Source organism: Pristiophorus japonicus, chromosome 17 (assembly GCF_044704955.1).
Source record: "Pristiophorus japonicus isolate sPriJap1 chromosome 17, sPriJap1.hap1, whole genome shotgun sequence".
Classification (NCBI taxonomy): Eukaryota; Metazoa; Chordata; class Chondrichthyes; family Pristiophoridae; genus Pristiophorus; species Pristiophorus japonicus.
Window position 1 is genome coordinate 111,403,567 of NC_091993.1, and position 27,302 is coordinate 111,430,868.

General features: G+C 44.9%; 1 protein-coding gene across 1 annotated transcript; it reads right to left on the reverse strand.

Moving 5' to 3' along the window:
• Nucleotides 1–416: 416 nt before the first annotated feature.
• On the reverse strand, nucleotides 417–25,469 carry LOC139227922 (acidic mammalian chitinase-like). The gene is made up of 9 exons (XM_070859071.1): nucleotides 25,299–25,469; nucleotides 25,026–25,082; nucleotides 21,984–22,149; nucleotides 19,046–19,170; nucleotides 17,260–17,383; nucleotides 16,941–17,123; nucleotides 14,818–14,934; nucleotides 12,488–12,623; nucleotides 417–719 (listed from the first exon to the last, which is right to left on the reverse strand). The coding sequence occupies exons 1-9, from the start codon at nucleotides 25,376–25,378 to the stop codon at nucleotides 439–441; spliced, it is 1,269 nt and encodes a 422-aa protein (XP_070715172.1). The 5' UTR covers nucleotides 25,379–25,469; the 3' UTR covers nucleotides 417–438.
• Nucleotides 25,470–27,302: the final 1,833 nt, after the last annotated feature.

Genomic DNA, 27,302 nt, shown 5'->3' on the forward strand with positions numbered 1-27,302 from the left:
AGAGAAATGCTATAGAGAGTGCGAAGGAATGCAGGGAAAGTAAGACAGGTTTATTAAATCAAGCAGGATCATTGTGTACTGTGTCCAGAGCCTGATTAGAAAATCACAGAAATATCATGCTCGGGTACTTAGTTGATGCCACTGCACTTGTTTCCATTGACAAATACTCAAACTATTCACTCATTTTTGATTCTCTGCTACTTATTTTTTTAGATCATCTTTCCTCATAAACAAGAAATTTATCGCAACAATCAGTTTAATAAAATGAAAATACAGCTGTAGTTACTTATGAGACAATCTTACACATCTATATTGAATTCTGATAAATACAATGACAGACTGGCTCATTATCAAATTTATTTTAACTTTACATGCTTTAAATTTTCATTTATGTTTGGAGGCAATGTGTTGCAATCCAATCTATGTATTACTGTTACATTATTGAGGCCAAGTGCAACAAAGACAACTTTCATCAAACACCAAACTCGCAGGACAATTCATATGGTAAGTTCGTCCATGGGCACAATTGTAAAATTTATTTTGATCATTTGGGTCAGCATGTGTCCCATCAGGCTTGCCTTGGCACCATTTGTTCAATTTTTCATCAGCAATAGTAGTTGCAGGTGTAGTTGTGGCTGTAGTTGTAGTATTGCTTGGAGTAGTGGTATTCACTCTGTTGGTCACAGGTGGTGTTGCTGTATCTGATGATGGCTCACATTCTGTAAAACAAAATGTGAATAGTATATTAATAAATTGTATTCTAATATTTTGGTTAAGATTTTCATTCTCTTGTCATACTCAGTTGCTTCCACACATAATTATATCGTGACAACAGGGCAAGTGGGCACAAAGTATGAGAATGCAAAATTAGGCCTGATATCAGTGTAATGTATGCACCTGTGAGTATGCTCACAGGTGTGTTGAGCTGTTGTGGGCATTGCCAATTCACTTGGAGCTTTGAGCTGTGGAGAGAGGAGCTTCTGCAACTGCTCCTGCCTGTAGACCTGCAAACCTGAGACCCCAGGAAGAGGAGGAAGGGGCCTACTGCTTCAGCACTTCAGGGGAGAGGAGGAGAGCATAGGCTTCTACAACACTGCTACAGAGAGTTGGAGAGAGGGGAAAAGAACACAAAATACAAACAACCTGAGGATTAATATCATCCATTGTGGAAGGAGGGAGAGTCATCTATAACAACCTACAGGTGGGTGTATTGGTGCACTCTCCAAAAAGACTTTGTTTTATCGGTGGGGGGAGGAAAGAAGTGTAATTCGAAGGCCAGAATATCGCGGGGGGTGTGTGTGTGTGGGGTTCTTGGCAACAACTAGGCCCCACACGCCACTAAAGCATCCCTCCCCCATTGACTGGCCTGGGTTAACTGGAGCTACCTGGGTGAAGACTCATTAATTACCTGGTGGAGTACCGTGCCTGGGTAGTTCTAGCTATCCCGGGTGAAGACCTCTTCTCCCCCCACCAGAAGACCATCTATTAAGACTGTCTTGTGTTTCCATTTGGGGAGTGCACCCTTGCAAGCACCCACCCAACGCTGTGAGGAGTGACCCTGATATCACAGCCTCCCTCTTTCCCATCCCCTCTCTCTCACTCTTTCTCTCTCTCTCTGTCTCTCCTCCCTCTCTCTGAGAGGCCCCTTTCCCCTCTTATTTAAAAATATATATATAAAAATATAGACAACAGAGCAGAGGGAAAAAGGCTCCTCCCCAATCGTTAAGCGGGGGAGAGATGTGCCTTATTAAGAGCTCCCTCTGTTCAATAACAAGGCCAATCAAGACCTATCAGGCCTGTGACTTTGGGGTGAGTGTAGCCCTTAAAGGGACCCTGTAATGGCAAGCCCATCTACGCCGCGGCAGGGCCAGCGAAAACTTATGCGCGCATGGTGTCCGCAACCACGGCTACTCCTGCTGACCTGCCACCTTTTAAATTAATAACAAAAAAGAATGGGGTCAAGAGCTACACTCACCCCAACATGACCATTGAGGAGTGCATGAGGGCAATGGCTGGGGTAGTCAGCCCCTCGACCATTCTCGCTGCCTCCAAGATGTCCGGCAAGGCTTTGTTGTTCCCGGGGTCGGAGCGGGTGGTGTCCCTGGCCCTTGAAAAGGGGCTCATGGTGGGTGGGACCTTCCTGCCGGTGGATCTTCTCGAGGCCACCGCGCTGAGGGTCATCATCTCGAACGTTCCGCCCTTTGTTTCCGGTGAGCTCCTCCTCCCCCACCTACGTCAACTGAGGCTGGTAAGGTCAGGGATAAACCCCATTCAGCTCGTCCTCAGGGAGGCCAGCCTCCATCATGTGTTCTCCTTCCGCCGCCAGCTTTTCGTTCAGATGGCGCGGGAGGAGGTAACTGAGAGAACTTTTAGCTGGTCCACAATGGGACTGCCTACCGCGTCTTCCGGACGTCGGATGGCATGCAGAGCCACGTCTATAGGGAGGTGAGGCACGTTCGCAAGAACTGCCCCGCCTCCAAGGCCACTAAAACAGCCAAAGCGGCCAAGGTTGGTGCCGCCGCCACTCCTCCCCCTAGTACCGTTCGCGTGCCGGGAGCCGTAGGTTGCACGGGCATCGTCGGAGGCCTTTGTCTTCACGGCCTCTGGCGGGGGTGGGAGGGAGTACATCTAGTCGGAAGGAAGGTGCAGAGCAAAACCAAACACCTTCAGGCGAGTCCCCTCAGTGGACCAGACAGCCCCATCACTGCGCTCAGCCAACCCCTGTTACTGGCGAGCGTGGGGTATCCCGAGCCCGTGCTCGAGCCCTTGACTGCTACTGCAGATAGTTTACCACCCGCGGTCGGGCTCGGGTGCGGGAAAGACAATTCAAAGGGGGGAGCGGAGCCGGAGGCCTCGGCAGACATGGAGGTCTCCCTGCCTCCACGCCCGCCCTGACAAAAACGGAGGTACCACTCCAAGGACATCGAGGATGAACAACATACCTCCGTGGAGGAGTTGGTGCCCGCCACGTGTCCCGCGTCCCCCACCAGCACTCCCAAACCGCGCCAAAGGTGAGACAGCCGATGCTACCCAGACTCTGCCTCCTGGAGATGGGGAAAAAGACCTGCCTGTTGCGGGGGGCATGGGGCCACCACAAGAATGTGTCGTCACCGGGTCGAGCGTCCCGGAGCCTGAGGCGGGCGCGGCCGACAAGGCCAAATCTGAGCCCGCCCAGCCAAATAGTGACATCCCCCGGGATCTGCTCGACCTGGCAGAACAAGAAAAATTAAAATCTAATAAATTTCAGGAACCCCCACCCGCTGGAGGGTGGTGGCGGGGAGGGTGAGGAACCTCAATCTTCGTCCCACATGCTGGAGCCGGGGACTTGGAGGAACTGGAGCTGATTTTTGGCCCGGTTTCTCCATGTTCCCCGGTGCCTGGGGCAGAGGAGGACCCCCGTTCGCTGCCGCTTCCTGACCCAACATTCCAAGAAGAGCCCAGGGGGGACTCCTCTGCTGACGATCCTGGGGGTGGGATCGGGACAGAGATAGGGTCGGATGGTGTGGCCGGGCCGTTTGCCTACCCCGTGCGGTCGACGGACCGGTTGCTGATGGCGACCTCCCAGAAGGGGACGGGGAGTCGCTGGACGGTGCGGGACAAGATCTGCAGTCCATCACCAGTGAGGTGGTGGGTCTCCTTGTGCCGGCTGCTGAGTCCCCTCATTCCTGCAAAGGAAATCCGGGATTTTTTGGCGCAATGCCAGGGTCGCCGCAATCGAGCCCATCTGGCCCTGGACAAATGGTCCGAGCCGGCGCTACTCATCAGGTCCGTCCGCACCGCCATTAAAACCATGGGCGTGGGCGGGGCCTTATCAAAACTGGAAAGCCTTGAGCTGCGCTGGCTCAGAATGTTCCTCGCTGGGTTGCTGAGAGAGTGGAGGTCATCAAACAACTCCGCCCCGCCCCCCCCCACAGTAGTTTAAGTTAGAGGTCGCACTATGCTTTTGCCATGAAGATAACCATAGCCAGCCTCAACATCAACGGCAGCAGAGAAGCAAGCCATAGATTTAACAATTTTTCGCTCCTGCGGGAGGGGAAATATGCGGTGTGTTTCCTGCAAGAAACCCACACCGTTCCGGGAGACGAGGCCACGTGGCTCCTGGAATGGCAAGGAGAGGTCCGCATGAGCCATCTAACTTCTTGTGGGGTGGCTATCTTGCTGGCCCCACATTTTCAGCCGGAGATCTTAGGGGTCGAGGAGCCTGTGCCAGGCCGCTTGCTCCATGTCATGGTTCGCCTGGGGGACGTGCCGCTCCATCCAATGAACATGTACGCCCCTCAGCCCGGCCCGCAACAAGTGCGCTTCTTCGAAGAAGTGTCCACTCTTCTAAGCTCTATCGACATCGGCGACTGCATTGTCCTCGGGGGGGCGGGGGAGGATTTTAACTGCACCCTCGAGGCGAGGGACCGCTCCGGTGCCCCGCAGAGCATGACAGCGATCGATAAGTTGAGGGACCTGGTCGGGTCCTTCGACTTGGTGGACGTCTGGCGAAATCTCCATCCTGACTCCAGCACCTTTACTTCGGTGAGGCCTGGAAGAGGATGGTCCAGAATTGACTGCCTTTACGTGTCTCGGGCATATGTCTCCTGCGTTCCGGCAGCTTCCATGCGGCTGGCGTCGTGCTCGGACCACCACCTGGTGTGGGCGGAGCTCGCTTCGCTCCGCGCGAGGACGGGGTCCACGTACTGGCACTTTAACAACCTGCTGCTGGAGGACGAGCGGTTCTGGGATTCGTTCCGCCGCTTCTGGGCCGACTGGAGAAGGAAGCAGGGGGGCTTCCCCTCCATGAGGTTATGGTGGGACGTAGGCAAGGCTCACAACCATCTCTTCTGTCAAGAGTATGCGAGGGGTTCGACCAAGAGGCGGGCGGTCAGGGTGGGGCGCCTGGAAAAGGAGGTGCTCGACCTGGAATCCCGTCTCAGTAAAGTCGTCAAAGACTCGGCCTTGTGAACAGTGTCCGAAGCAAAGAAGGCTGCGCTGAAGGATCTGCAGCTCGGCGGGTCCGAGACGCGTTCGTGAGGTCGCTGATCCGGTTCCTCCGGGACCTGGACCGTGGCTCCCCCTTCTTCTACTCGCTTGAAAGAGGACAGGGGGTCCGTAAGCAGCTCTTGATGCTGCTGGCCAACGACAGATCTCTGGTCTCGGATCTGGAGGGCATCAGCAGCAGAGCACAAGACTATTACAGGGCTTTGTTCTCTCCGGATCCGTCCAGCGAGGCAGCGCATAGAGTTTTGGGGGAGGATCTGCCGAAGGTTGGTCTGGAGGAGGCCAAAAATCTGGACGCTCCGCTAAGCCTGGGGGAGCTGACTGGTGCCCTTGACCAGCTCTTGAGGGGAAAGTCCCCGGGGCTGGACGGGCTGACCGTGGAGTTCCACAGGGCATTCTGGGGTATCTTGGGGGGGGCGACTACGCACGGGTCCTGGAGGAAAGTCTGGCGACCGGGGAGATACCCCTCTCTTGCCACAGGGCAGTCATCGTCCTGCTGCCTAAGAAACATAGAAACATAGAAAATAGGTGCAAGAGTAGGCCATTCGGCCCTTCTAGCCTGCACCGCCATTCAATGAGTTCATGGCTGAACATGCAACTTCAGTACCCCACTCATGCTTTCTCACCATACCCCTTGATTCCCCTAGTAGTAAGGACTTCATCTAACTCCTTTTTGAATATATTCAGTGAACTGGCCTCAACAACTTTCTGTGGTAGAGAATTCCACAGGTTCACCACTCTCTGGGTGAAGAAATTCCTCCTCATCTCGGTCCTAAATGGCTTACCCCTTATCGTAGACTGTGTCCCCTGGTTCTGGACTTCCCCAACATTGGGAACATTCTTCCTGCATCTAACCTGTCTAAACCCATCAGAATCTTAAACGTTTCTATGAGGTCCCCTCTCATTCTTCTGAACTCCAGTGAATACAAGCCCAGTTGATCCAGTCTTTCTTGATAGGTCAGTCCCGCCATCCCGGGAATCAGTCTGGTGAACCTTCGCTGCACTCCCTCAATAGCAAGAATGTCCTTCCTCAGGTTAGGAGACCAAAACTGTACACAATACTCCAGGTGTGGCCTCACCAAGGCCCTGTACAACTGTAGCAACACCTCCCTGCCCCTGTACTCAAATCCCCTCGCTATGAAGGCCAACATGCCATTTGCTTTCTTAACCGCCTGCTGTACCTGCATGCCAACCTTCAATGACTGATGTACCATGACACCCAGGTCTCGTTGCACCTCACCTTTTCCTAATCTGTCACCATTCAGATAATAGTCTGTCTCTCTGTTTTTACCACCAAAGTGGATAACCTCACATTTATCCACATTATACTTCATCTGCCATGCATTTGCCCACTCACCTAACCTATCCAAGTCGCTCTGCAGCCTCATAGCATCCTCCTCGCAGCTCACACTGCCACCCAACTTAGTGTCATCCGCAAATTTGGAGATACTACATTTAATCCCCTCGTCTAAATCATTAATGTACAATGTAAACAGCTGGGGCCCCAGCACAGAACCTTGCGGTGCCCCACTAGTCACTGCCTGCCATTCTGAAAAGTCCCCATTTACTCCTACTCTTTGCTTCCTGTCTGACAACCAGTTCTCAATCCATGTCAGCACACTACCCCCAACCCCATTTGCTTTAACTTTGCACATTAATCTCTTGTGTGGGACCTTGTCGAAAGCCTTCTGAAAGTCCAAATATACCACATCAACTGGTTCCCCCTTGTCCACTCTACTGGAAACATCCTCAAAAAATTCCAGAAGATTTGTCAAGCATGATTTCCCTTTCACAAATCCATGCTGACTTGGACCTATCATATCACCTCTTTCCAAATGCGCTGCTATGACATCCTTAATAATTGATTCCATCATTTTACCCACTACCGATGTCAGGCTGACCGGTCTATAATTCCCTGTTTTCTCTCTCGCTCCTTTTTTAAAAAGTGGGGTTACATTGGTTACCCTCCACTCCATAAGAACTGATCCAGAGTCAATGGAATGTTGGAAAATGACTGTCGATGCATCCACTATTTCCAAGGCCACTTCCTTAAGTACTCTGGGATGCAGTTCATCAGGCCCTGGGGATTTATCGGCCTTCAATCCCATCAGTTTCCCCAACACAATTTCCCGACTAATAAGGATTTCCCTCAGTTCCTCCTCCTTACTAGACCCTCCGACCCCTTTTATATCCGGAAGGTTGTTTGTGTCCTCCTCAGTGAATACCGAACCAAAGTACTTGTTCAATTGGTCCGTCATTTCTTTGTTCCCCGTTATGACTTCCCTTGATTCTGACTGCAGGGGACCTACGTTTGTCTTTACTAACCTTTTTCTCTTTACATATCTATAGAAACTTTTGCAATCCGTCTTAATGTTCCCTGCAAGCTTCTTCTCGTACTCCATTTTCCCTGCCCTAATCAAACCCTTTGTCCTCCTCTGCTGAGTTCTAAATTTCTCCCAGTCCCCGGGTTCGCTGCTATTTCTGGCCAATTTGTATGCCACTTCCTTGGCTTTAATACTATCCCTGATTTCCCTTGATAGCCACGGTTGAGCCACCTTCCCTTTTTTATTTTTATGCCAGACAGGAATGTACAATTGTTGTAGTTCATCCATGCGGTCTCTAAATGTCTGCCATTGCCCATCCACAGTCAACCCCTTCAGTATCATTCGCCAATCTAGCCTAGCCAATTCACGCCTCATACCTTCAAAGTTACCCTTCTTTAAGTTCTGGACCATGGTCTCTGAATTAACTGTTTCATTCTCCATCCTAATGCAGAATTTCACCATATTATGGTCACTCTTCCCCAAGGGGCCTCGCACAACGAGATTGCTAATTAATCCTCTCTCATTACACAACACCCAGTCTAAGATGGCCTCCCCCCTAGTTGGTTCCTCGACATATTGGTCTAAAAAACCATCCCTTATGCACTCCAGGAAATCCTCCTCCACCGTATTGCTTCCAGTTTGGTTAACCCAATCTATGTGCATATTAAAGTCACCCATTATAACTGCTGCACCTTTATTGCACGCACCCGTAATTTCATGTTTGATGCCCTCCCCAACATCACTACTACTGTTTGGAGGTCTGTACACAACTCCCACTAACGTTTTTTGCCCTTTGGTATTCTGCAGCTCTACCCATATAGATTCCACATCGTCCAAGCTAATGTCCTTCTGAACTATTGCCTTAATTTCCTCCTTAACCAGCAATGCTACCCCACCTCCTTTTCCTTTTATTATATCTTTCCTGAATGTTGAATACCCCTGGATGTTGAGTTCCCAGCCCTGATCATCCTGGAGCCACGTCTCCGTAATCCCAATCACATCATATTTGTTAACATCTATTTGCACAGTTAATTCATCCACCTTATTGTGGATATTCCTTGCATTAAGACACAAAGCCTTCAGGCTTGTTTTTTTAACACCTTTTGTCCTTTTAGAATTTTGCTGTACAGTGGCCCTTTTTGTTCTTTGTCTTGGGTTTCTCTGCCCTCCACTTTTCCTCATCTCCTTTCTGTCTTTTGCTTTTGCCTCCTTTTTTTTCCCCTCTGTCTCCCTGCATTGGTACCCATCCCCCTGCCATATTAGTTTAAATCCTCCCCAACAGCACTAGCAAACACTCCCCCTAGGACATTGGTTCCGGTCCTGCCCAGGTGCAGACCGTCCGGTTTGTACTGGTCCCACCTCCCCCAGAACCGGTCCCAATGCCCCAGGAATTTGAATCCCTCCCTGCTGCACCACTGCTGCACCACTGCACCAATCTGCGCTATCCTGCGATTCCTACTCTGACTATCACGTGGCACTGGTAGCAAAAGAAGGGCGATCTCCGCCTACTAAAGAACTGGCGCCCGGTCTCCCTCCTCAGCACGGATTACAAAATCTTTGCCAGGTAATGCCTGCTCGCCTTGGCACCGTGCTGGACCACATGATCCACCCTAACCAGTCCTACATGGTCCCGGGCTGGACAATCCACGACAAAATCCATCTGGTCTGGGACCTGGTACACCATTCCCAAGAGGCTGGTCTGTCGGTTGCCTTCCTTTCCCGAGACCAGGAGAAGACGTGACAGGGTGGATCACAAGTATCTGTTCGGAACTCTGCACGCTTTCGGGTTCGGGATGCATTTCATCGCCCGGATCCGACTTTTGTACGCCACCGCGGGGTGTCTGATTAAGGTCAACGGGTCTTTGACAGCGCCCCTTCACTTTGGTAGAGGGGTGCGCCAGGGATGCCCCATGTCCGGCCAGTTATATGCCATCTGCGTGGGGCCTTTCTTGCGCATCTTGTGGATGCAAGTTGACTGAACTGGCTCTAGAAGGGCCGGGCTTACGCCGATGACATGCTCCTCAAGGTCGAGAATCCCATTGACCTGCAGAGGATGCATGAGTGCCAGGAGATTTACTCGGTTGCATCCTCCACCAGGATCAACTGGGAGAAATGTTCCGGACTCCTGGTTGGTCAGTGGTGGTTGGACTCCATGCTCCAGGCAAAAGACGGAGCTCTTTTGCCTGGAGCTCGACCCATCTCCTCTATCTGGGAGTCTACCTTAGCCCCGATGAGGAAGACTGGCCAGCGAACTGGCAGGAGTTGGAGGCCAAAGTCACCGCTCGCCTATGGCGCTGGACAGGACTGCTCCGAGTGTTGTCCTACAGGGGTCGAGCACTAGTCATAAACCAGCTGGTGGCCGCTATGCTGTGGTACCGGCTGGTCACTTTGACCCTTCCCCCTGCATTTGTCGCCAAGATACAGAAGAAGTTGGTGGAGTTTTTCTGGAACAACAGGAAGCACTGGATCTCTGCTGCGCTTTTGAGTCTCCCGCTTAGGGAGAGCGGTCAGGCATTGGTGTGTGTCAGTACCCAGCATGCAACTTTCTGTCTTAAGCCCCTGCAGAGATACCTCTATGTTGAGCCCCCTCCTAGGTGGTGTGCGCTGGCAATGTATTTCTTCCGCCAGCAGTACAGCCTCAATTATGACACGCAGCTCCTGTTTGTGAGCTGAGGCGGGGGGCTGGGGTGGACGGCGTCAGGACTGCCATGCGGGGGCTGCCTGTCTTTTACCAGGAACTCATCAGGGTCTGGAACAGAGTCGCTAGCAAGCGCAGCTCTCCCCCATCTGGAGTGGTGGCCGTCCTGCAGGAGCCACTGCTCAGGAATCCGTACCTCCACAACCGCGGTTTTAGGTGGCAGGCAGATGAGAGGGCTGTGGCTGATGAGGTGACCAGGGTCAGGGACCTGCTCGATGGCAGAGGAGCGGGCTGAATGGCACCAGACATGCTGGCACGGCGCCTGAACTGGGTCGACGTACGGTGCGCGGCCAATGTCATCGAGTTGCTAAAAACAGCGCTGGACCCTGACTCCGTTAGGTGTATCGATGAGGCTCAGGCACATGGGGAGATCCCGTCCAAACTGACCCCCATCCGGACGGAATTCTTCAACGGCACCAAGCCCCGAAACTTCCCTCGGGAGCCGGCGCCTCACAACTTGAGCCTTCTCGGGGAAATCCCCTCTGTGCCTTTCAGTTCTGCGCGGAGGGGTTCCCTGTACTGGTTGCTCTTGCACACTCTCTGCGTTGCCATCCTCGTTTGCCATCTGGACACGCCATGGCGCACCATCTTGCCGTCCAGAGGAGGCTGGGCTCCCCAATGCAGTGCTCTCTGCACGGGAGTACTCCCTGTATTTATTGTGGTCTTGGCCTGGAGGGTGTTGCACGGAGCAGTCCCATGCAATCGTTTTTTAACTCTGTTCGCAGATTCCCAGGCCGCCTGCAATTTCTACGGTCTGGAAGAGTCCGTGTTCCACATTTATGTTGAATGTGTGAGATTGCCGGCCCTGTTCCAATATTTGAAGGGGCTGCTCCTCAAATTTTGGTTGCACTTCAATCCCACGCTCCTGATCTTTAGGCATCCTGTGCGCAGGGGAGCGAGCAAGTCGGAAGGCCTCCTCGTAGGACTGCTAGTGGGCATGGCCAAGGCCATTAACCGGTCCAGGCAGCGAGTGGTCGAGGGGGTCATTCAGCCAGACTGCCTGCCTCTCTTCCGTGGTTACATCCGAGCCAGGGTGTCCCTGGAGATGAAGCCCCCAGTATCCACCAGTACGCTCGCTGTCTTCCATGACAGGTGGACACCGGAGGGATTGGAGTGCATCATCACTCCCGGCAACCATATTTTAATTTGATCATTTCATGTGAAAAGTTGAATTTGTTTAATTTGTCTGTACTAATGTTTTACAAAAATAGTTGTCGTGCTGTTGATTGTGAGTGGCTTAGCCAGTCATGTGATGTTCAAAAGACTCAATAAAATCCCAGCCAGTTGGGTTCAGGAGATCCACGATGAGGCAGGTGGTTGTGAGCCTGGTGGATGGACGGGTAATGTGTTGTGTGATTGTTAACTCTTTGCTCATAAACCAACTAGTTCTTAATAGCAATGTGTTGCTATAAATTCTTAAACAAAGAGCCTATGAAGCAAATACATTCCAATCAGGGGGGTTCTCCTTCACAACACAATTTGCACTTATATCGCACACTGAACACAAAACATGCTGCACAGAGGCGGAAATTGATATTGAGCAGCAGCAGGAGAAAAACTGGGGAGATGGCTGAGCCCATGGCCAAAAAGGAAGGATTTGAGGCTCTGTAGAGGGTCGGAAAGAAGGTTTTAGGAACAGAGCTCCAGAGTGTAGGGCCAAGACAGTTGAAGGCTCTGCCATTGTAGGTGGAGAGGAGGAAGGGAGAATACAGAGACTAGAGCTGGAAGAGTAGAGAATGCATGTGAGCACGTAGACCTGAAGGAGGTTGCAGAGGAAGAATGGGTTGAGGCCATGAAGGGATTTGTAAATCAGGTTGAGAACTTTGCTTTTGCATTTGACGCAACACCTTCTCCCAAGCTAACTTACACCATCATTTGTAATTGACAATCTCTACATATTGATAGAGCTTGACATTGCCATTATTTGTGTTATATTTAACTGTTTGCAATAACACTAGCAATCTCCCATGGCATTGCACACAGGCAGTGAAGACCAAGTGTAGCCTGTCGGCAGGAGCTGAGTTAGCGGGTGAGGGATAATTGGACCAGGAGCCGCTGATGTAATGCGGTCCTCAATGAAAGTCAGACATGATGTCAGTGTTTTTATAAAAATTCTTTTGCTTTATGTTATAATTTATAGTATAATGGCAAATTGGGAAGCAGAGAAGTAGAGTTTCTTGGTACATCGGTGTTTCTCTGCAGTGTCGGTGAGGAAAGGAGATGCAGAACTGAGGGGTAACAGCGCCACCACTGATGGGAGTGTGTAATTACAGTCTGAGAAGTTTATAGAGGCAGTTTCCGTTAGAAATGTGGACAGGGGGATTTAGAATGGATAACATAGGCACAAGCATAAGAACAGGAAGTAAGGTTTTGTACACAGGAAATGCATGCAGACGTAAGGTTTGTTAGCATATTATGGATAGTAGCAATACGATGCAGTTTAATTTTAGTTGGGTTACAGGTAATAATTTATCCAAACCATTAATTTTAAGGAGGGACTTCAATGTGTTGATCAAAGGGTAAACTCCTTCAGTGCATTTAGTTCCACTGAAATCATCCAGATCCAAAGACCACACCATGGCACCTTCAAAGTTGTTATTCTTCAGCCACTGAGCCTACAGTTAAAAGGGAAAAAAATCTAAAGTGTACATTTTGTTAAATGAAATTGGCATTATATTGAACCCGAATGCTTTTCCTGCTAAAAAATGTTCTGCTAGATATATTGTCTCTGATACCCCAATACCTCTGAGGAATACTCAGTTCCCAAACATACAGGAGAGGTCAAAGGAAGGAGATCCATAGCACTTTTACATTGCTTTGAGATGTCTGGGGCTTCCCCTGGGGAAGAGGAACAACGGGTATAGGCATCGTAATGCCCTGGAAATGAGGTGGGAGGAACCTAACTGCCTCTAAATACAGTTTCCCATTTGGACTGCTGGCTGTTTAGTGGGATTCCTGAAGAAACTGTCACTAACCCTCACATTAAGACCCCTCAGATTGGAGGCTCTGAGAGGGCAGGCAGTAAGGTGAGGAAAGCCTAAAAAGTTATGGTGCCTTTCCTTTTAACATGGGCCATTGAATTGTTGGGGCTTGATTCAGGTCAGGTGAGGCACAGTGCACTTTGCGTGTGTGGTGGTCAGGATAGCAGCGAGGTAAGGAATATTGCTGCCATCATTTCCTGACTTATTCTTTTACATCAGCATAGTTTTCCAAGATTATTGCAGCCGATTGTATTGTACTATGGTTTTTTTAAATCAGAATTCATATAATAACCTTGAAATAAGTTTTTTCACACTTGACTATATTTATTGTTACTCCAGTGAATAATGGCATTCTTCTGTTCAAAACAAATCATTATATTGCACTTAATCTCAATTACATAGTCTTCTTTACACATGTCCTCGAACTCATTAATTCTCAGTGTTTCTGTCAATCATGCTGTTGCCCATAGCCTATCACAATGGTGGTCTATTTTTGTATCCAATTCAAAATATGGAATGGATTGAAGACAGAACATGAATTCTGGAATGGGTCTATCACATCACATTGGGTGTGGAATGGATCTATCATAGAGCATGAAATGAATGTGTATAACTGCAAGAGTTAACAACTCCTGTCTGTTCCTTACTTGTAGTATTGATGCCACACTGATTCATTTTATGTTAATTTCTGCTAGTGTTGCAACATTTATTTGAATTCATTGTTCTTGCCGTGATCAGAACAGATTGTCGGCTATAAATTATACTGACTAAGCTGAAGACAACTGAGTTTTCATATTTACATCATTTTAAAAATATGTGGGGATTTGCTATGTTGGGAGGAATACTATCATAACATACTGTGGCACATGAGCCCATAAAAAAACGAGTGCTGTCACACCTGGACAACATTCAGAGTTGTGTGAGTTGTCACTGGATAATCTCTTTCACCAGACGAGACCTACTTTATTTAACTTCTACTATAACCTAAGAATAATGGCCCTGAATTTGCGGACGGAGGCTTCCCGTCAGGAAAGGCCTCCGATCCTCAAATAAAATGCTCACGTGCCTGGAGGAGACTCGTGGTCCTGGACTTCTCCGGGTATGCGTGGGTTGTGTATGTACGGAATCCCATAAATATTAATGGGAATACCCAAAAAAATACATCTGTACTTCAAATTTTTTTTAAATTACATATTTAAAATTAATTAAAATTGCATTTAATTAAATATTTAAAACAAGTTTAATTTTTTGAAAAATAAATTTACATTTTTTTACAGGACTAAAAATAAATTTGCTTTATTGTAAAGGGTTTTTAATGTATAAATGATTGATCAAATTTTATTTTTATGTTTTTTAAAACTCTTACGGTGGGCCTGCTTTTATCATGTGTAAGAGTTTCACGGGCAGAAGTTGAGCAAATAGTCCAACTCTCCACCCACAGAGGCCCTTTTCCCGGGGATGCAGAGGATCCATCAAGAAAATTCTTGACAAAGTTTCGGGTTTTTGTGCATGCGCTTGATGCACGAAAACCTGGAACTTGCGCGGCCCCTACGGGCGCACCTCGTATACACCCATAGGGGCCGCGAATTACGGCCCAGTATCATTGCTCCCTATTTTGCCGTGTCTAAATGATATAACAGTGAATTAAAAAATGAACAATATTACATAACCAGTTTCCAAGCTAATGATTGAGAAAAGCTCCATTGATTTACCTTTATTAATAAAATTATCTTATTGTGTCCTGTGTAGATCTCTGCTGTTATTAAAACTGCATACTGAATACTTCTGGCATATGTGTGAAATTATGGAAATAAATGATAGCACATACTTTGAGTGTAAAGCTCTGCCGATCGTCATATCCAACCCATTGATTACCCTTGAATGCATAAGGAACCATCTGGTCTTCAATCAATTGTGTAGTCGCAGTTTTCAAAAGTGTACAGATCTGTCAATCAAAATCAGTAAGTATTGTTATCATCATCATAGGCAGTCCCTCGAATCGAGGATGACTTGCTTCCATGCCAAAAAGTTCACAGGTGTTTCAATGAAGGACCTAAAATTCCAGGTCCCGAACTACATATTGAAGGGTGGAAGGTGCCTGTGAGTGGGTTTTTTTCAACATATGGTGGCCGTTGCACACCAGCCATCACACAGGCTTGACAGAGCTAGGTCTTGGTGCAGGAGCAAGGATTAACCAAGATGTCTCATTGTTAACAGCTCAGTCAAATCAACCCTGTTTTCCCATAGCCGCAGTCCCATTTATAATCAGCAGTGTCAACTCCCATTGGTAATCAATAAAATATATTTAACTGTAACAGGAAAAAGGTTGCCATTTTATCAGGAATGAGAGAATCCTTAAAAAAAGAGTTTTTATTTTACATTAAATAATAATAACTTTTATTTATATAGCGCCTTTAACGCAGTAAAACGTACCAAGGCGCTTCACAACAATTTTATAACACGTTAGATATTGACCATTGAGGGAAAGAGAGAAAAAGTGTGAGAATGAAGTGTAAAAAGAGGTTAAAAGCTCGGGTCTGAAGCGGCAGCTAAAATGCGCACGCAGATCGACACAGGCGAAAAATCGGGAAAAAAAATTCAAATTACATTGTAAATAATACAACAGTAAAATCAGTAAAATAAAAATTAATTATTATTAAACAAAATTAAATATATACCATAATTATAAATTAAGTTAAAATGAGAAAATCAGCAATTGAAGCAAATTAAATCAGTTATTAGCTGTCTTTAAGGTTCATTCCCTGTCCAGTGATTCAATTAATCTGGAAGAACCAATCACTATCCTCCATCCCTGTGATGTAATAAATTTATTACTTTTCATTTCTCATTAAAGGGATATGGAATATTTAATGGGGGGGGTATTATCTTTGTAATGCTAACAGTGAGGATCAATCACAAAGAGATGGGCCAATTATCATCTTAGCTAGTCTTTTTCAAGGGCAAATATTGTAGACTTTTTGAATGATCATAGCTCTGTATCAAATTTTCTCCTTTTGTAATAAATATAGACACATATATACAGAGATGATATTTACTTTATTATCATGTGTTCCGTAGAGTATGAAAACATAAGTGGAATGAGATGGGAAGTATTGAAATGTGACGTGCTGTTTATTGGATTGTAAGGACATACGAGGGCTGATGTTTCGACAGCATACATCTGGTGCAGCCCATCACCAGATGGGGAAACCGTGGCCTTGCTCCCCAGTTCATTTTGGAAAATCGGCCGCATAGTGTAGTTGAGGAATTTAAAAAAATGTTATGCATAGCTTTTCCTAACATTCAAAAACCCTTCAGGTGTCAGCTTGGCTACGTTGGTGACATTCTGAGCCCAGAGTCAGCAGGCTGTGTGTTACATGTCAGGACTCAGACATATAATGAAGGCTGAAACTCTCGTGCATTACTGAGATTGTGCCCAGCTGTTGGAAATGTTGTCGAGATGTTAAACTAAATTCCCATCTGTCTGTTCTGTTGGTAAAGGTCATTCGGCATAGTTTAAAAAAGAGCAGGGCATTACTATCCTGCCATGGACTGACATTCCTGTGAACATCATCACTTAAACTGATTACCCGGGCATTCATAGCATTTCTTTTTGTGGAATCTTTCTGTATGCTAAATGGCTGCTATGATTGTTCACTGTATATGAAGCCCATTCAGATGTCTCCGAGAGCTGTATGAGGTGCTATATAACCCAGGAATTTGACAGTAGTTTTGGTGGAAAATTTACAGAAATCCTGGAGAAACAGCATAAATGGCCAATTGTGCCATTTTGCCAGGGTTTCCATTGAAGTTATGGTGGGAGATTGGAGAACAACCAAGGAAATTCTACCCCTGTGTTTTTAAACAATTTAATCCTGATCACTTTCTATTTAAGATAAACTTCAGATAATTTACCATGTGAATAATTAATAACATTTTCAGCAAAATTACCTCATAGTAGGCCAAGAATCCAGCCTCCCTGGTTAATTGACCAGCTTGGCCAGGACCAGATACTGGAGCACCAACATCTGTTGCGGAGGAGCTCAGGGTGAAGCTACGTCCATATGTTGGGAATCCAACAATGAGTTTCTCTGCTGGGATATCATTGTCTTTCCAGTATTTTATAGCAAAGTCCTGCAAGACAATTTAGCTTGATATCTTTATTGAGATTTTACTAACAAAAAACCTTTTGTTAAAACATATTGGTATAATATTACAGTGGTAATGAAAAAGATAAAATAGAGATGCCACTTTTTATGAACATACTTACAATATTAAAGTAAATAAATTGGCCTTGGTCCTTTGAGCCACGATACAGAGGACTATTGTGTCCAGTAACATTCTCCCAAGATCCATGAAAATCATATGCCATCACAGAGATAAAGTCGAGATATCTGTTTTAAAAAAATATTACAAAATGATGCATTGCAATTCAGAGTTCATTTTAATAGTTATTTATCAAAGTCATTGTAACAGGGTGACCATATTTTCAAAACCAAATCTGGGGACCCACTGGCAATGTTCCCTCGCATTTGGGGGTGGGGAGGGGGTACGTGGCCCTTTAATGGTCTGCGCAGCCCATTCAATGTTTCGTGCATGCGCAAAATTTCACATTGGAAAAGTCGGTCCTGTGCTGTGCCGGACTGACAGGCAGCTGCGCGGCTTAGATACACCGAATCATGAACATTGCATGTATTCTGCAGTGGTGCTGTCATCTGCTCACCCTTGAATACCCAACATTTTAATTTCTCAATTTAAAATCTGTTCCAGAGGAACTGAGATTTTCCATGAAACACCCTCTGTCTCAGAAGGTTTCAGATTCACAAACCTCTTCTGAGTTTGAGAACTTAGAACATGCCTTCCCTTATTCAATTAATAAAAACACCATGTACCATTCAATCCTCCACAGTGCAGTGCGGCGAGAGCTATAGATTGGGCCTTTTCTCAGCCGCACTGCGTTGTGGGAAGGTAGGACCACCAGGGACACCTCCAGTCAACCTGCTCCAGGATTGCGTTCCTGACCTCAAACAGGCCAAGAATCTCTGAGAAACGGTTTGCTGTTCATTAGCATTGAAAACAATCAAACACTCAGTATCGTGAAGAGATCTTTAAATCGGGGTCTCTTGTTTGTCCCGGGGCACATTCCCAAATCTAGGGACTGTCCCTGAAAAACAGGGACATCATGTCTGTCTACATTGTATCTATTAATGGTGGGATGGTTTGCATCCTATCTTTGACTATTATGACTATGGCAACTCTTGATGACTGAGTTTCTTTATTTCTCAGCCAAGCCAGTGGATGGCAGTGCTCACTAGGTTGGAGAATAGTATCTCAAGCAAAGCCAATCCCATGCTACTTAGTACAGAGAAGCACTGGAAGCTGTAGCAGAGGTCTGTGAAATTAGGAAACTGAGTAGAAAGAATAAAACAGAACCAAAATAAAAATAAGAAATATTACTTCTTGTAGAATACAGAATGTTGTTATTTCTATCTATCATCATAGGCAGTCCCTCGAAATCGAGAAAGACTTACTTCCACTCTAAAAGTGAGTTCTCAGGTGACTGTACAGTTCAATACGGGAATTATAGTCTCTGCCACAGGTGGGACAGACAGTAGTTGAAGGAAAGGGCGGGTGGGGAGTCTGGTTTTCCGCATGCTCCTTTCGCTGCCTGCACTTGTTTTCTGCTTCGTGTTAAACTTCACTTAGAGATGCATCTCTGGTGCTGCTTGTTGCCAGCTAGCCAGTAGTATAGGAAGTATCATTAAAACAGGTCAGTTGCTTGAACCCTCAATCGTAAACATGTTGTACGGTGAGGAGCATCAAAAGGGGAAGGAAGTAAGTTTAAAAGGTTGCTTGCACCTTCATTAGGTGAAAGGACGAGTCCTATCCCACCGTGTTAAAAATTGACATCGATCAAAATCTTTAGCTGTTGTTCACAAGGCTAATAAAATAACTTAAAGTAGTTTATTTATATTATTTATAATATTTTATATGGTGCATAATGAATGTTTTTTCCCAAAGTTTGTAAGTTTCAATCTTCTATAAGTCATACTTACTTTGAAATCTCAGGTATATCATACGCGACATCAATGGTGTCTTTTCCAGCAGCAACCGCAGCAGTAAGCAGGAGTCTGCTGTTCCTAGTAGCCTCTGCTTCTGTATTAAAAGCCGCTAGCAATTCCTACAAAAGATGAGTACATTTTGATTTTTAATGATGATAAGCATTCTTCCAAACATAATTACTGTGGTCACAGCTCCTGTTGATAGTGTACCATTCATGGAGAGAAAGCAGGAAAGGGGTACTGAGGTGAATGATCAGCCATGATCTTATTGAATGGTGGTGCAGGCTCTAAGGGCCGAATGGCCTACTCCTGCACATATTTTCAATGTTTCTATGTTTCTATGACCATTCTGTCTCTCTTAAACTGCTGTCATTGTATATGCATTGGATTTATTTTATATGATACTGCATGTACTTCTCTGAGATCCTGATTCAACTAAATATGCTAGGGTCATTTTCAGTGCTTGTCTTGCAGCCGTTTCAGCCTAAATAATCCAGGACATTTGACTTAAGAGATCGGCAAAATGGATAAGGGCGCAGTGGGTAGCCCTGAAAATAAAGACACTGGAGAGAAAGGATCTTAGCTCTGAAAATCAAGATGTAGAATCACTTTGGGTGGAGCTGATCAACAACAGGGATAGAAAGCACTAGTGGGTTTACTTTATAGTCCACCTAAAAGCAGTTATAGTGTGTGGCAGAATATAAATTAGTAAATTAGAGGTATATGTATCAAGGGTAATACAGTAATCACAGGGGAATTTAATGTTTCTCTGGTGTTGCTTGTTGCCAGCTAGCTAGTAGTACAGGAAGTATCATTAAAACAGGTCACTTGCTTGAACTCTTAATCGTAAACAAATTTGCAATAATAGTGTGGAGGATGAATTCATGAAATGTATTCAAGATGGTTTTCTAGATCAGTATGTTGAGGATCCAACTAGGGAACAGGCCATTTTAGATCTAGTATTGTGCAATGAGAAGGAGTTAATTTATAACCTTATAGTAAAGGAATCTCTGGGGAAGAGTGATCATATATGATAGAATTTTATATTGAGTTTGAGAGTGATTTAAATAGGTCTGAAACGAGGGTCATAAATCTGAACAAAGCACACTACGTAGGTATGAGTGACATGTTGACTAAGGTAGGTTGGGAAACTAGATTCAAAGATATGATGATAGGTAAGCAATGCCAACTTTTAAAGAATTCTTTCATAATTCGCAATGAATATACATTCCCCAAAGGAGTAAAAAGCCCATGGAATTAGTTGCCCAGCCATGGCTAACAATAGAAGTTAAAGGTAGTATTAGATTAGAGGACGAGGCTTATAATGATGCCAAAAATAGTAGTAATGCTGAGTATTGTGAGGATTTTAGAATTAAGTAAAGGATGACAAAGAAGTTGGTTATGAAAGAGAAAGGCGATTATGACAATAAATTAGCAATAGACATAAAAACAGATTGTAAAAGCTTCTATGTATGTGTAAAAAGGAAGAGGTAGGCAAAAGTAAATATGGGTCTTTTAGAGGCAGACACAGGAGAAATTATAATGGTGAATAAGGAAATGGCAAAGAGTCTAAATGAATACTTTGTATCTGTCTTCACGGTAGAAGACACAAATAACATTCTGGAAATAGTGGGGAACCAAGGGTCTAGTGACAATGAGGAACTTTAAGAAATTAGTATTAGTAAAGAATCTGCACTGCAGGTTTGGGAGGTTCTGTTGAAGAAGGCTTGGAGAATTGCTGCAGTGCATCTTATAGCTGGTACACACGGCAGCCATGGTGCACAGTGGTGAAGTGAGTGAATGTTTAATGTGGTGTATGGTGTCGAATTAAGCAGGCTGCTTTATCCTGGATGGTGTCGAGCATCTCAAATGTTTTGGAGATGCACTCATCTAGGCAAGTGGAGAGTATTCCATCACACACCTAATTTGTGCCTTATAGATTGTGGAAAGATATGTCTTGTAGATGGGGAGTCAGGAGGTGTGATGCTTGCTGGAGAATACTCCGCCATGTGACCTGCTCTTGTAACCACAGTATTTATGTGTCTGGTACAATTAAGTTTCTGGTCAATGGTGACCCACCAGGATATTGATGGTAGGTGATTTGACAATTGTAATGCCGTTGAAAATCAAGGGGCGGTGATTAGACTCTCTCTTGTTGGAGGTAGCCATTGCCTGGCACTTGTGTGCCTTGCCACTTATCAGCCCAAGCCTGTATGTCATCCAGGTCTTGCTGCTTGCTGCATACTGCATGGGATAACAGGATTTTCCTACGTGTAAAAATTGACTAGACTATGCCTTTATTCTCTAAAGTTTAGATGAATGAGAAGTGATCTCATTGAACCATATAAAACTCTTAAAGAGCTTGACAGGGTAGATGCTAGGAGGGTGTTTCCCCTGACTGGGGAGCATAGAATTAGGGGTCACAGTCTCAGAATAAGGGTCAACCATTTAGGACTGAGATGAGGAGAGATTTCTTCACTCAGAATCTTTGTAATTCTCTATCCTAAATGGCTGTGGATTCTAAGTCGTTGAGTATATTCAAGATAGAGATCAATGGATTTTTAGATAATGATGGAATCAAGGGATATGGGGATAAGGCGGGACGGTGGTGTTGAGGTAGAAAATCAGCCATGATCTTGTTGAATGGGGGATCAGGCTCGAAGGGCCACATGGTCTATTGCTGCTCGTATTTCTTAGATTCTTATTTTCATGAAAATGTGGCCTTACTGGCATTGGGGTGCATTATTGTTTTTCAGGTCGCTGTAGCTCATTTGCGCTCGATTTGTTCCACATTGTCTAAAGCTTCTAGCAGAAATAAAATCTTGTCTAAAAGGAATGAGATGTAAGAAATGTCATTACTGTAGTAGGTACAAAGCTTTTCTGTAATGCTCTTACGAGATGTTACATTAAAGATTAGCCTTAGACCTTTCACCTTGACCAAGATAGTGAAGCGGTTTTTATCTTCAGGTGGACTGCCTCGAGCGGCTGGATACTCCCAGTCCAGGTCTAAACCGTTAAATCCGTGCCTCCGCAGAAAGGAGACTGAGGAGCTGATGAATGTTGCTCGATTTTGCGGTGTAGAGACCATGTTGGTAAATCTAATCACAGAAACAGATTAAAAATAGAGAAAGCATTAATTTCATAAATCTTCTTCTGAGAACCGAATTGGTTTTTTTTCTGACCAGTTTTGTTCCTTTCAACAGTTAGCATGCTCATACTAAACTCTACACTTCAATGTTTTAATGCCTGCATTTAAGAAAATAAGCACAGAGAAATTTAGTATGAGTATATTAAAGCTTCACTCAGGAAGAGTGTTCTGAATACTGACATTTCCGGCATTGTCCCAAAAATTCTAACTGAATAATTTTCTACTTAAATATGCAAAAAATTACGTAAGTGAACTTGTGTAATGGTAAATCTGTACCTGGAATTTCTTTGACATTCCTATGTTTTGGGGTTAAATTTCTGGCACAGATTGAAACCCAAACTTACTCGGATACTCAAGTTCCAACGAGAAGTGATACAGTGGCTTCGGAGTTGCATTGTTGAATTTCAATTGGGTTCGGTAATGAACTTAAACTCTCCCATTTTATAGTCATTTGTTTACTGCTTGTGAATGTTGTAGAAGGGAAAAGGAGAATTTGTACAGAAGAGGTTTTTTGAAGCAAAATTCAAAATGGTGACTATTTAGTGTTGACTGTGCTTTCTGGGATTACAGTAAGATATATCTGTAGTTCAGAAGAAAACAGCCTTGCCTTTGAGTCAGAAGGTTGTGGGTCCATGTACCACTCTAGAGACTTGAGCACATAATCTAGGCTGTCGGTGCTGAGGGAGTGCTGCGCCTTCGGATAAGAAGTTAAACCAAGGCCCCAGCTGACCTCTCAGGTGGACGTAAAAGATCCAATGGCACTATTTCGAACAATAGCAGGATAGTTCTCCACGCTGTCCTGCCCATTATTTATCCCTCAACCAACATCACTAAACAAATTATCTGGTCAATTCGCTGTTGGAAAATTAGCTGCAGGGTTTCCCACATTACAGCAGTGATAATACTTCATTGGCTGCAAAGTGGTTGCAATGTCTTGAGGTCATGAAAGGCGCTCTATAAATACAAGTTCTTTCATGGAGAACACTTTACTTGTGCTATTCTCGTTTCATGTAATATTAAAGTTAGTAATGGCACATTTTCGGATCAGTACATGTTCTATCAATGTCACATAGGTGCAGAGGACTATTGAGGAACAGAAACCCCATCCATTCATGCCAGTCACAAGCAGTTTAGAACAGATATTCTGTATGTGTGACACTGCAAATACTGACAATTCCCTCAGAGCCCTGGTCCTAACTACTGAAAAACAGTCACAGTTACCTAAAGAAAAACTGAAAGACAGGGGGCTAAAAATTGCCCCCCACCTGAAACGGGGCGCATGCACCCCATTTCAATGGTTTTTACTGCAGCACGAGTTGAGATTGCCTCTTGAGCGAAATTCTGCTCTTCGTTATCTCTTTTACTTGGATGCAGAAGTCGCTCTTAATGGGGGCGGTGACTACACAAGAGGGGCAAATATGCGGCGGTGGCAACACCTGAGGGGCGGAAGTTGGGGGTGCACAGTGATCGCCGCTATGACGTCATCACGGCGCCGCATCACCACGGCTCTCGAGCCTTCGCGATTTTAAAACTTCGTCCCACTGGGCCACCAGGGAGAGTTTCGGCCGGCCAGTGGCCTGGCACTCACGAGAGGGCCTGTTGGTGGCCCGGTCAAACCCGGGGGCAAAATAGTCGGCCTGACATGGCAGTGAGCTGACAAAAAAAACGGATGTCGTCAGTGGCCATGCATCCTCCCCTTTAAGGGAATCTGCTCCACCATTGCAGAAGGCCACAGTCTCACTGGACCACTGGGAAAAAACAGGTTTTGGCACCGCCAGGAGGGCCGAAGATTTTCAGAGGGGAATGCCGCCGTCGGGGTGTTGGTAGATTGCCGGTGCGCACGGCAATGACGCACTTAACGTGGATCAGCAGCAGCAGAGCGGGGGGGCGGGGCGGGAGTTCGGGGCACTGCCAGGAAACCTCGGAAGGGCAATTGGGCTATCAGCGGCCTTCCATGAAAAGGTGGCGGCCACTCCACTCCGCAGCGTGGCCGCTGATTTGCGGTGGTTAGAGGCCTTAAGTAGAGGGGCAATATCAGCCGTAGGAACTACAATCACTGAAAAGGCCTTTTTAATTGGTCATGGCAATAGAAATAAATAAATTCATCTTCTTGCAAAAAGTAATCAAGGTATGGAATAGCCTTCCAGAAAGAGTAAAAAAAATAAAGAACTTGTTTTTATATAGCGCCTTTCATATTCTCACAACACGCCAAAGGGTTTTTAAAAATTGAGTCATTGTTGTAGTATAAGGCGTGGTGGATATGAAATATTAAAATCGTTTAAGAAGCAATTGCATGTTCAATGGGGGAACTTGAAGGCCTTTCTGTATGATTGTACCAAGAATGGCCTTCTTCATCATTAATGATCTTGTGCAGTTGTGAAATGCAAAGAAGGTATGGGGTAAAATAATCCCTATTGACTAACTGAATACCAATCAGGACAGGTGATTCGGCCCCTCCCTTCCACATGCGCAGTGGCACGCTGTATACACAGAATTCTCAATGATACAAAGTTTGTAATTTTTCATAATGCCCCTCAGATCAAACCTACAAACTTCTCCGTCCTGTTAGAAAACCAATGGCTTAAAGTTAAATTCCTGCTAAATTGGCCATATTTTTTGGGTTGTCGGTCTGACTGGGCAATCTACATTTCTCAGCAACTAAATGAGAAATCTAATAGGAAGCCTGGAACTCCTTAAGTTAGGTTTGTGTTGCCATAGTTTTATTTCATAATTGAAAGTTGCCAATTTCAATTTATTAGATCAACGGAGAAATGTTGACATGGGACTTTTTCTATTTCGTGAAAATGAAAATATTACCGATTTTACCTGGTGGTGCCAAAATTCCAACCTCCAATGGCTAAAAGCGTTTTCAAATTATAATTTCTGTTGAGAGAAAGAATAGAAACCATGAATGTCAATATTGCAATAAGTTAGGAGCATATTCCATCAATGTTTACTTTCTCTGTCCAGATAAATAATACACAGCAATTATGTCAGTGATCATTTGGTTGCAGAATTTTAAGTAACTTAACGTGAGAATAATTGTAAAATTGATCTGAAGTTTGTAGCTAACGCAGCTCAGAGAATGATATGACGTACTTCATTTTCAGAGCATTGAATCTCCTGTACATTTGCTCATCGTTCCATTCAAAGGTGGTGAGTTCATTGTTGTTGGTCATGCTGGCAAAGGCATAAATCAGGTGGGTGCACAGGCAGGGGTCAACATTTTCTGGGAAGAATTTACCACCACCTGGTCTGTACTGAGACCAGTTTGTGTAGTAACAAACCAGTTTGAAGGAGGAGACTAAAGTGTGAAGAAAATGTTGCAGTTATTTCAAATATTAGACAATAAAGTGGCAAAACTGAAAAAGGACATCACGTGACGCACTTTGTCGAACCCTTGACCCTGATGGGAATAAACCTTTGATGGGGTTCTAAGGGTACTTTCACTTTGTTCTCCGAGAATCGTTTGCATTTATTTTCAAAATACATTGTTTACCTTCAGTGCTCCCGCCACAGAGTTATGTGCATTAAAGGCAATTTGGGTTTACACCTCACACAATTGTATGTCAGTTAATATTCATTTACATGTTTTAATTTGCACCGAGGAGAAAGAAATTAACATCCAACCCCCCTCCCCCCGCCCCCGCGCCCCCACCGTTCTCACCCCCCAAACCATGTTTAAAAGAACGCGATTAATAGGCAGAAGTTATTCATATTTTTTCAGGATGTAGATGGGGGGCTAGTATCAACGAGTTATGTCGATTCAGCCACCCGTTTTATATATATCTCTCCCAAAGTTTAAACCAAATTCAAATTCTGAAGCTGCCATGGTGGGATTTGATCCTGCGTTCTATTGGATTGCTACTCCAGTAAAATAATGTAACTACATTACCACAACCAGGACCAATGAATCGCACCACTTTATATAAAGTATAAATGTGTAATGACTTACCCTGTGATACATGGAGTAGGAAGATCAAACTCACTAAAATAAAATATAAATACATATTTTTATTTCATATCACATTTGTAAAAATTGTTTTAAAAAAGGATAGATTGCAAACTAATTTAAATCATTATTTAATTTGATTATTCTGTGGCGTGAATGTATATTCTAACACCTATGTCTTAATTCAATTGCTATATTGTATAATCTACTTTCTATGTCTTTGATGTTGAACTTTTTTTAAGAACTTGACCATTTTATATGGGCTGACAGTTTGTGAAAAATCTATTCGATCTAGACGTATGAGGATAATTTGCTGAGTACGTGCTGGGTTTGAGAAAACCAACCCTTCTCTAGCACATACTGGACAATCGCAGGGATGATGCTGCATAGAATGTGGTGTCACCTTTTGGATAATATGTTAAACTGTGCCGTCCTCTGATGTTCATGTGGATGGAAAGGATCCCATGGCACAATGCGAAAAATATCCACACAAACAGACAGATGGTGAGAAACAGAATTGCCTGCCGATGAAAATTGCCGCCCAGTTAAGTGGCTGCATTTGCCATTATAGATGGTTTAAAATAAAGAAAGTATGAAACAATATATACAATGCTTACCAGTCAAGAGAAGTGCCTTCCCCATCCAAGTGCTTTGAAGCAGTTCTGTCACTGGTTTTGCATAGAGTGGTGCCTTTGATACTGTGTATACGACACTTAAAAAGGATCTGTGGAATAAATCATAAGTAAGTAAATAATTCTCAAGGAAATAATATCTTTGATCAATAAAATCTATTTAATTCAGATGAATACTTTTCAGAATTATTCTGCATTATACGTAAGCCTAAATGTAAATAACTTAAGTTAACCTAAACATGCAGCAGCACACCCTTTTATAGTTTGATCCACGTATCATAATAGTTCATTTTTGGATTTTATGGAAATGCGCATTAAGCAGAAGTTCTGTTGAAGACCTGCTGTGTTACAATGTGTTTTGACTGTTTAGAACATTTGTAACTGTTCAGGAATTTATAAGCCACCATAGGAAATTATATACGCAATTCTTGCAATGAAAGTATCTGAATTAAATGTCCAAAATTGTAGAACTGGGTAAGGCTGTCGTGGTCCTGTTGTTCTACAGTGAGAATGGAGATT

Coding starts and splice junctions, on each gene's coding strand:
- LOC139227922 (XM_070859071.1), bottom strand. CDS start 25,378: ATGACCAACAACAATGAACTCACCACCTTTGAATGGAACGATGAGCAA. Junction 25,083..25,298: donor TTCAATGCTCTGAAAATGAA/GTACGTCATATC, acceptor TTCTCTCAACAG/AAATTATAATTTGAAAACGC. Junction 19,171..21,983: donor GCTTCACTATCTTGGTCAAG/GTGAAAGGTCTA, acceptor CATCTTTTGTAG/GAATTGCTAGCGGCTTTTAA.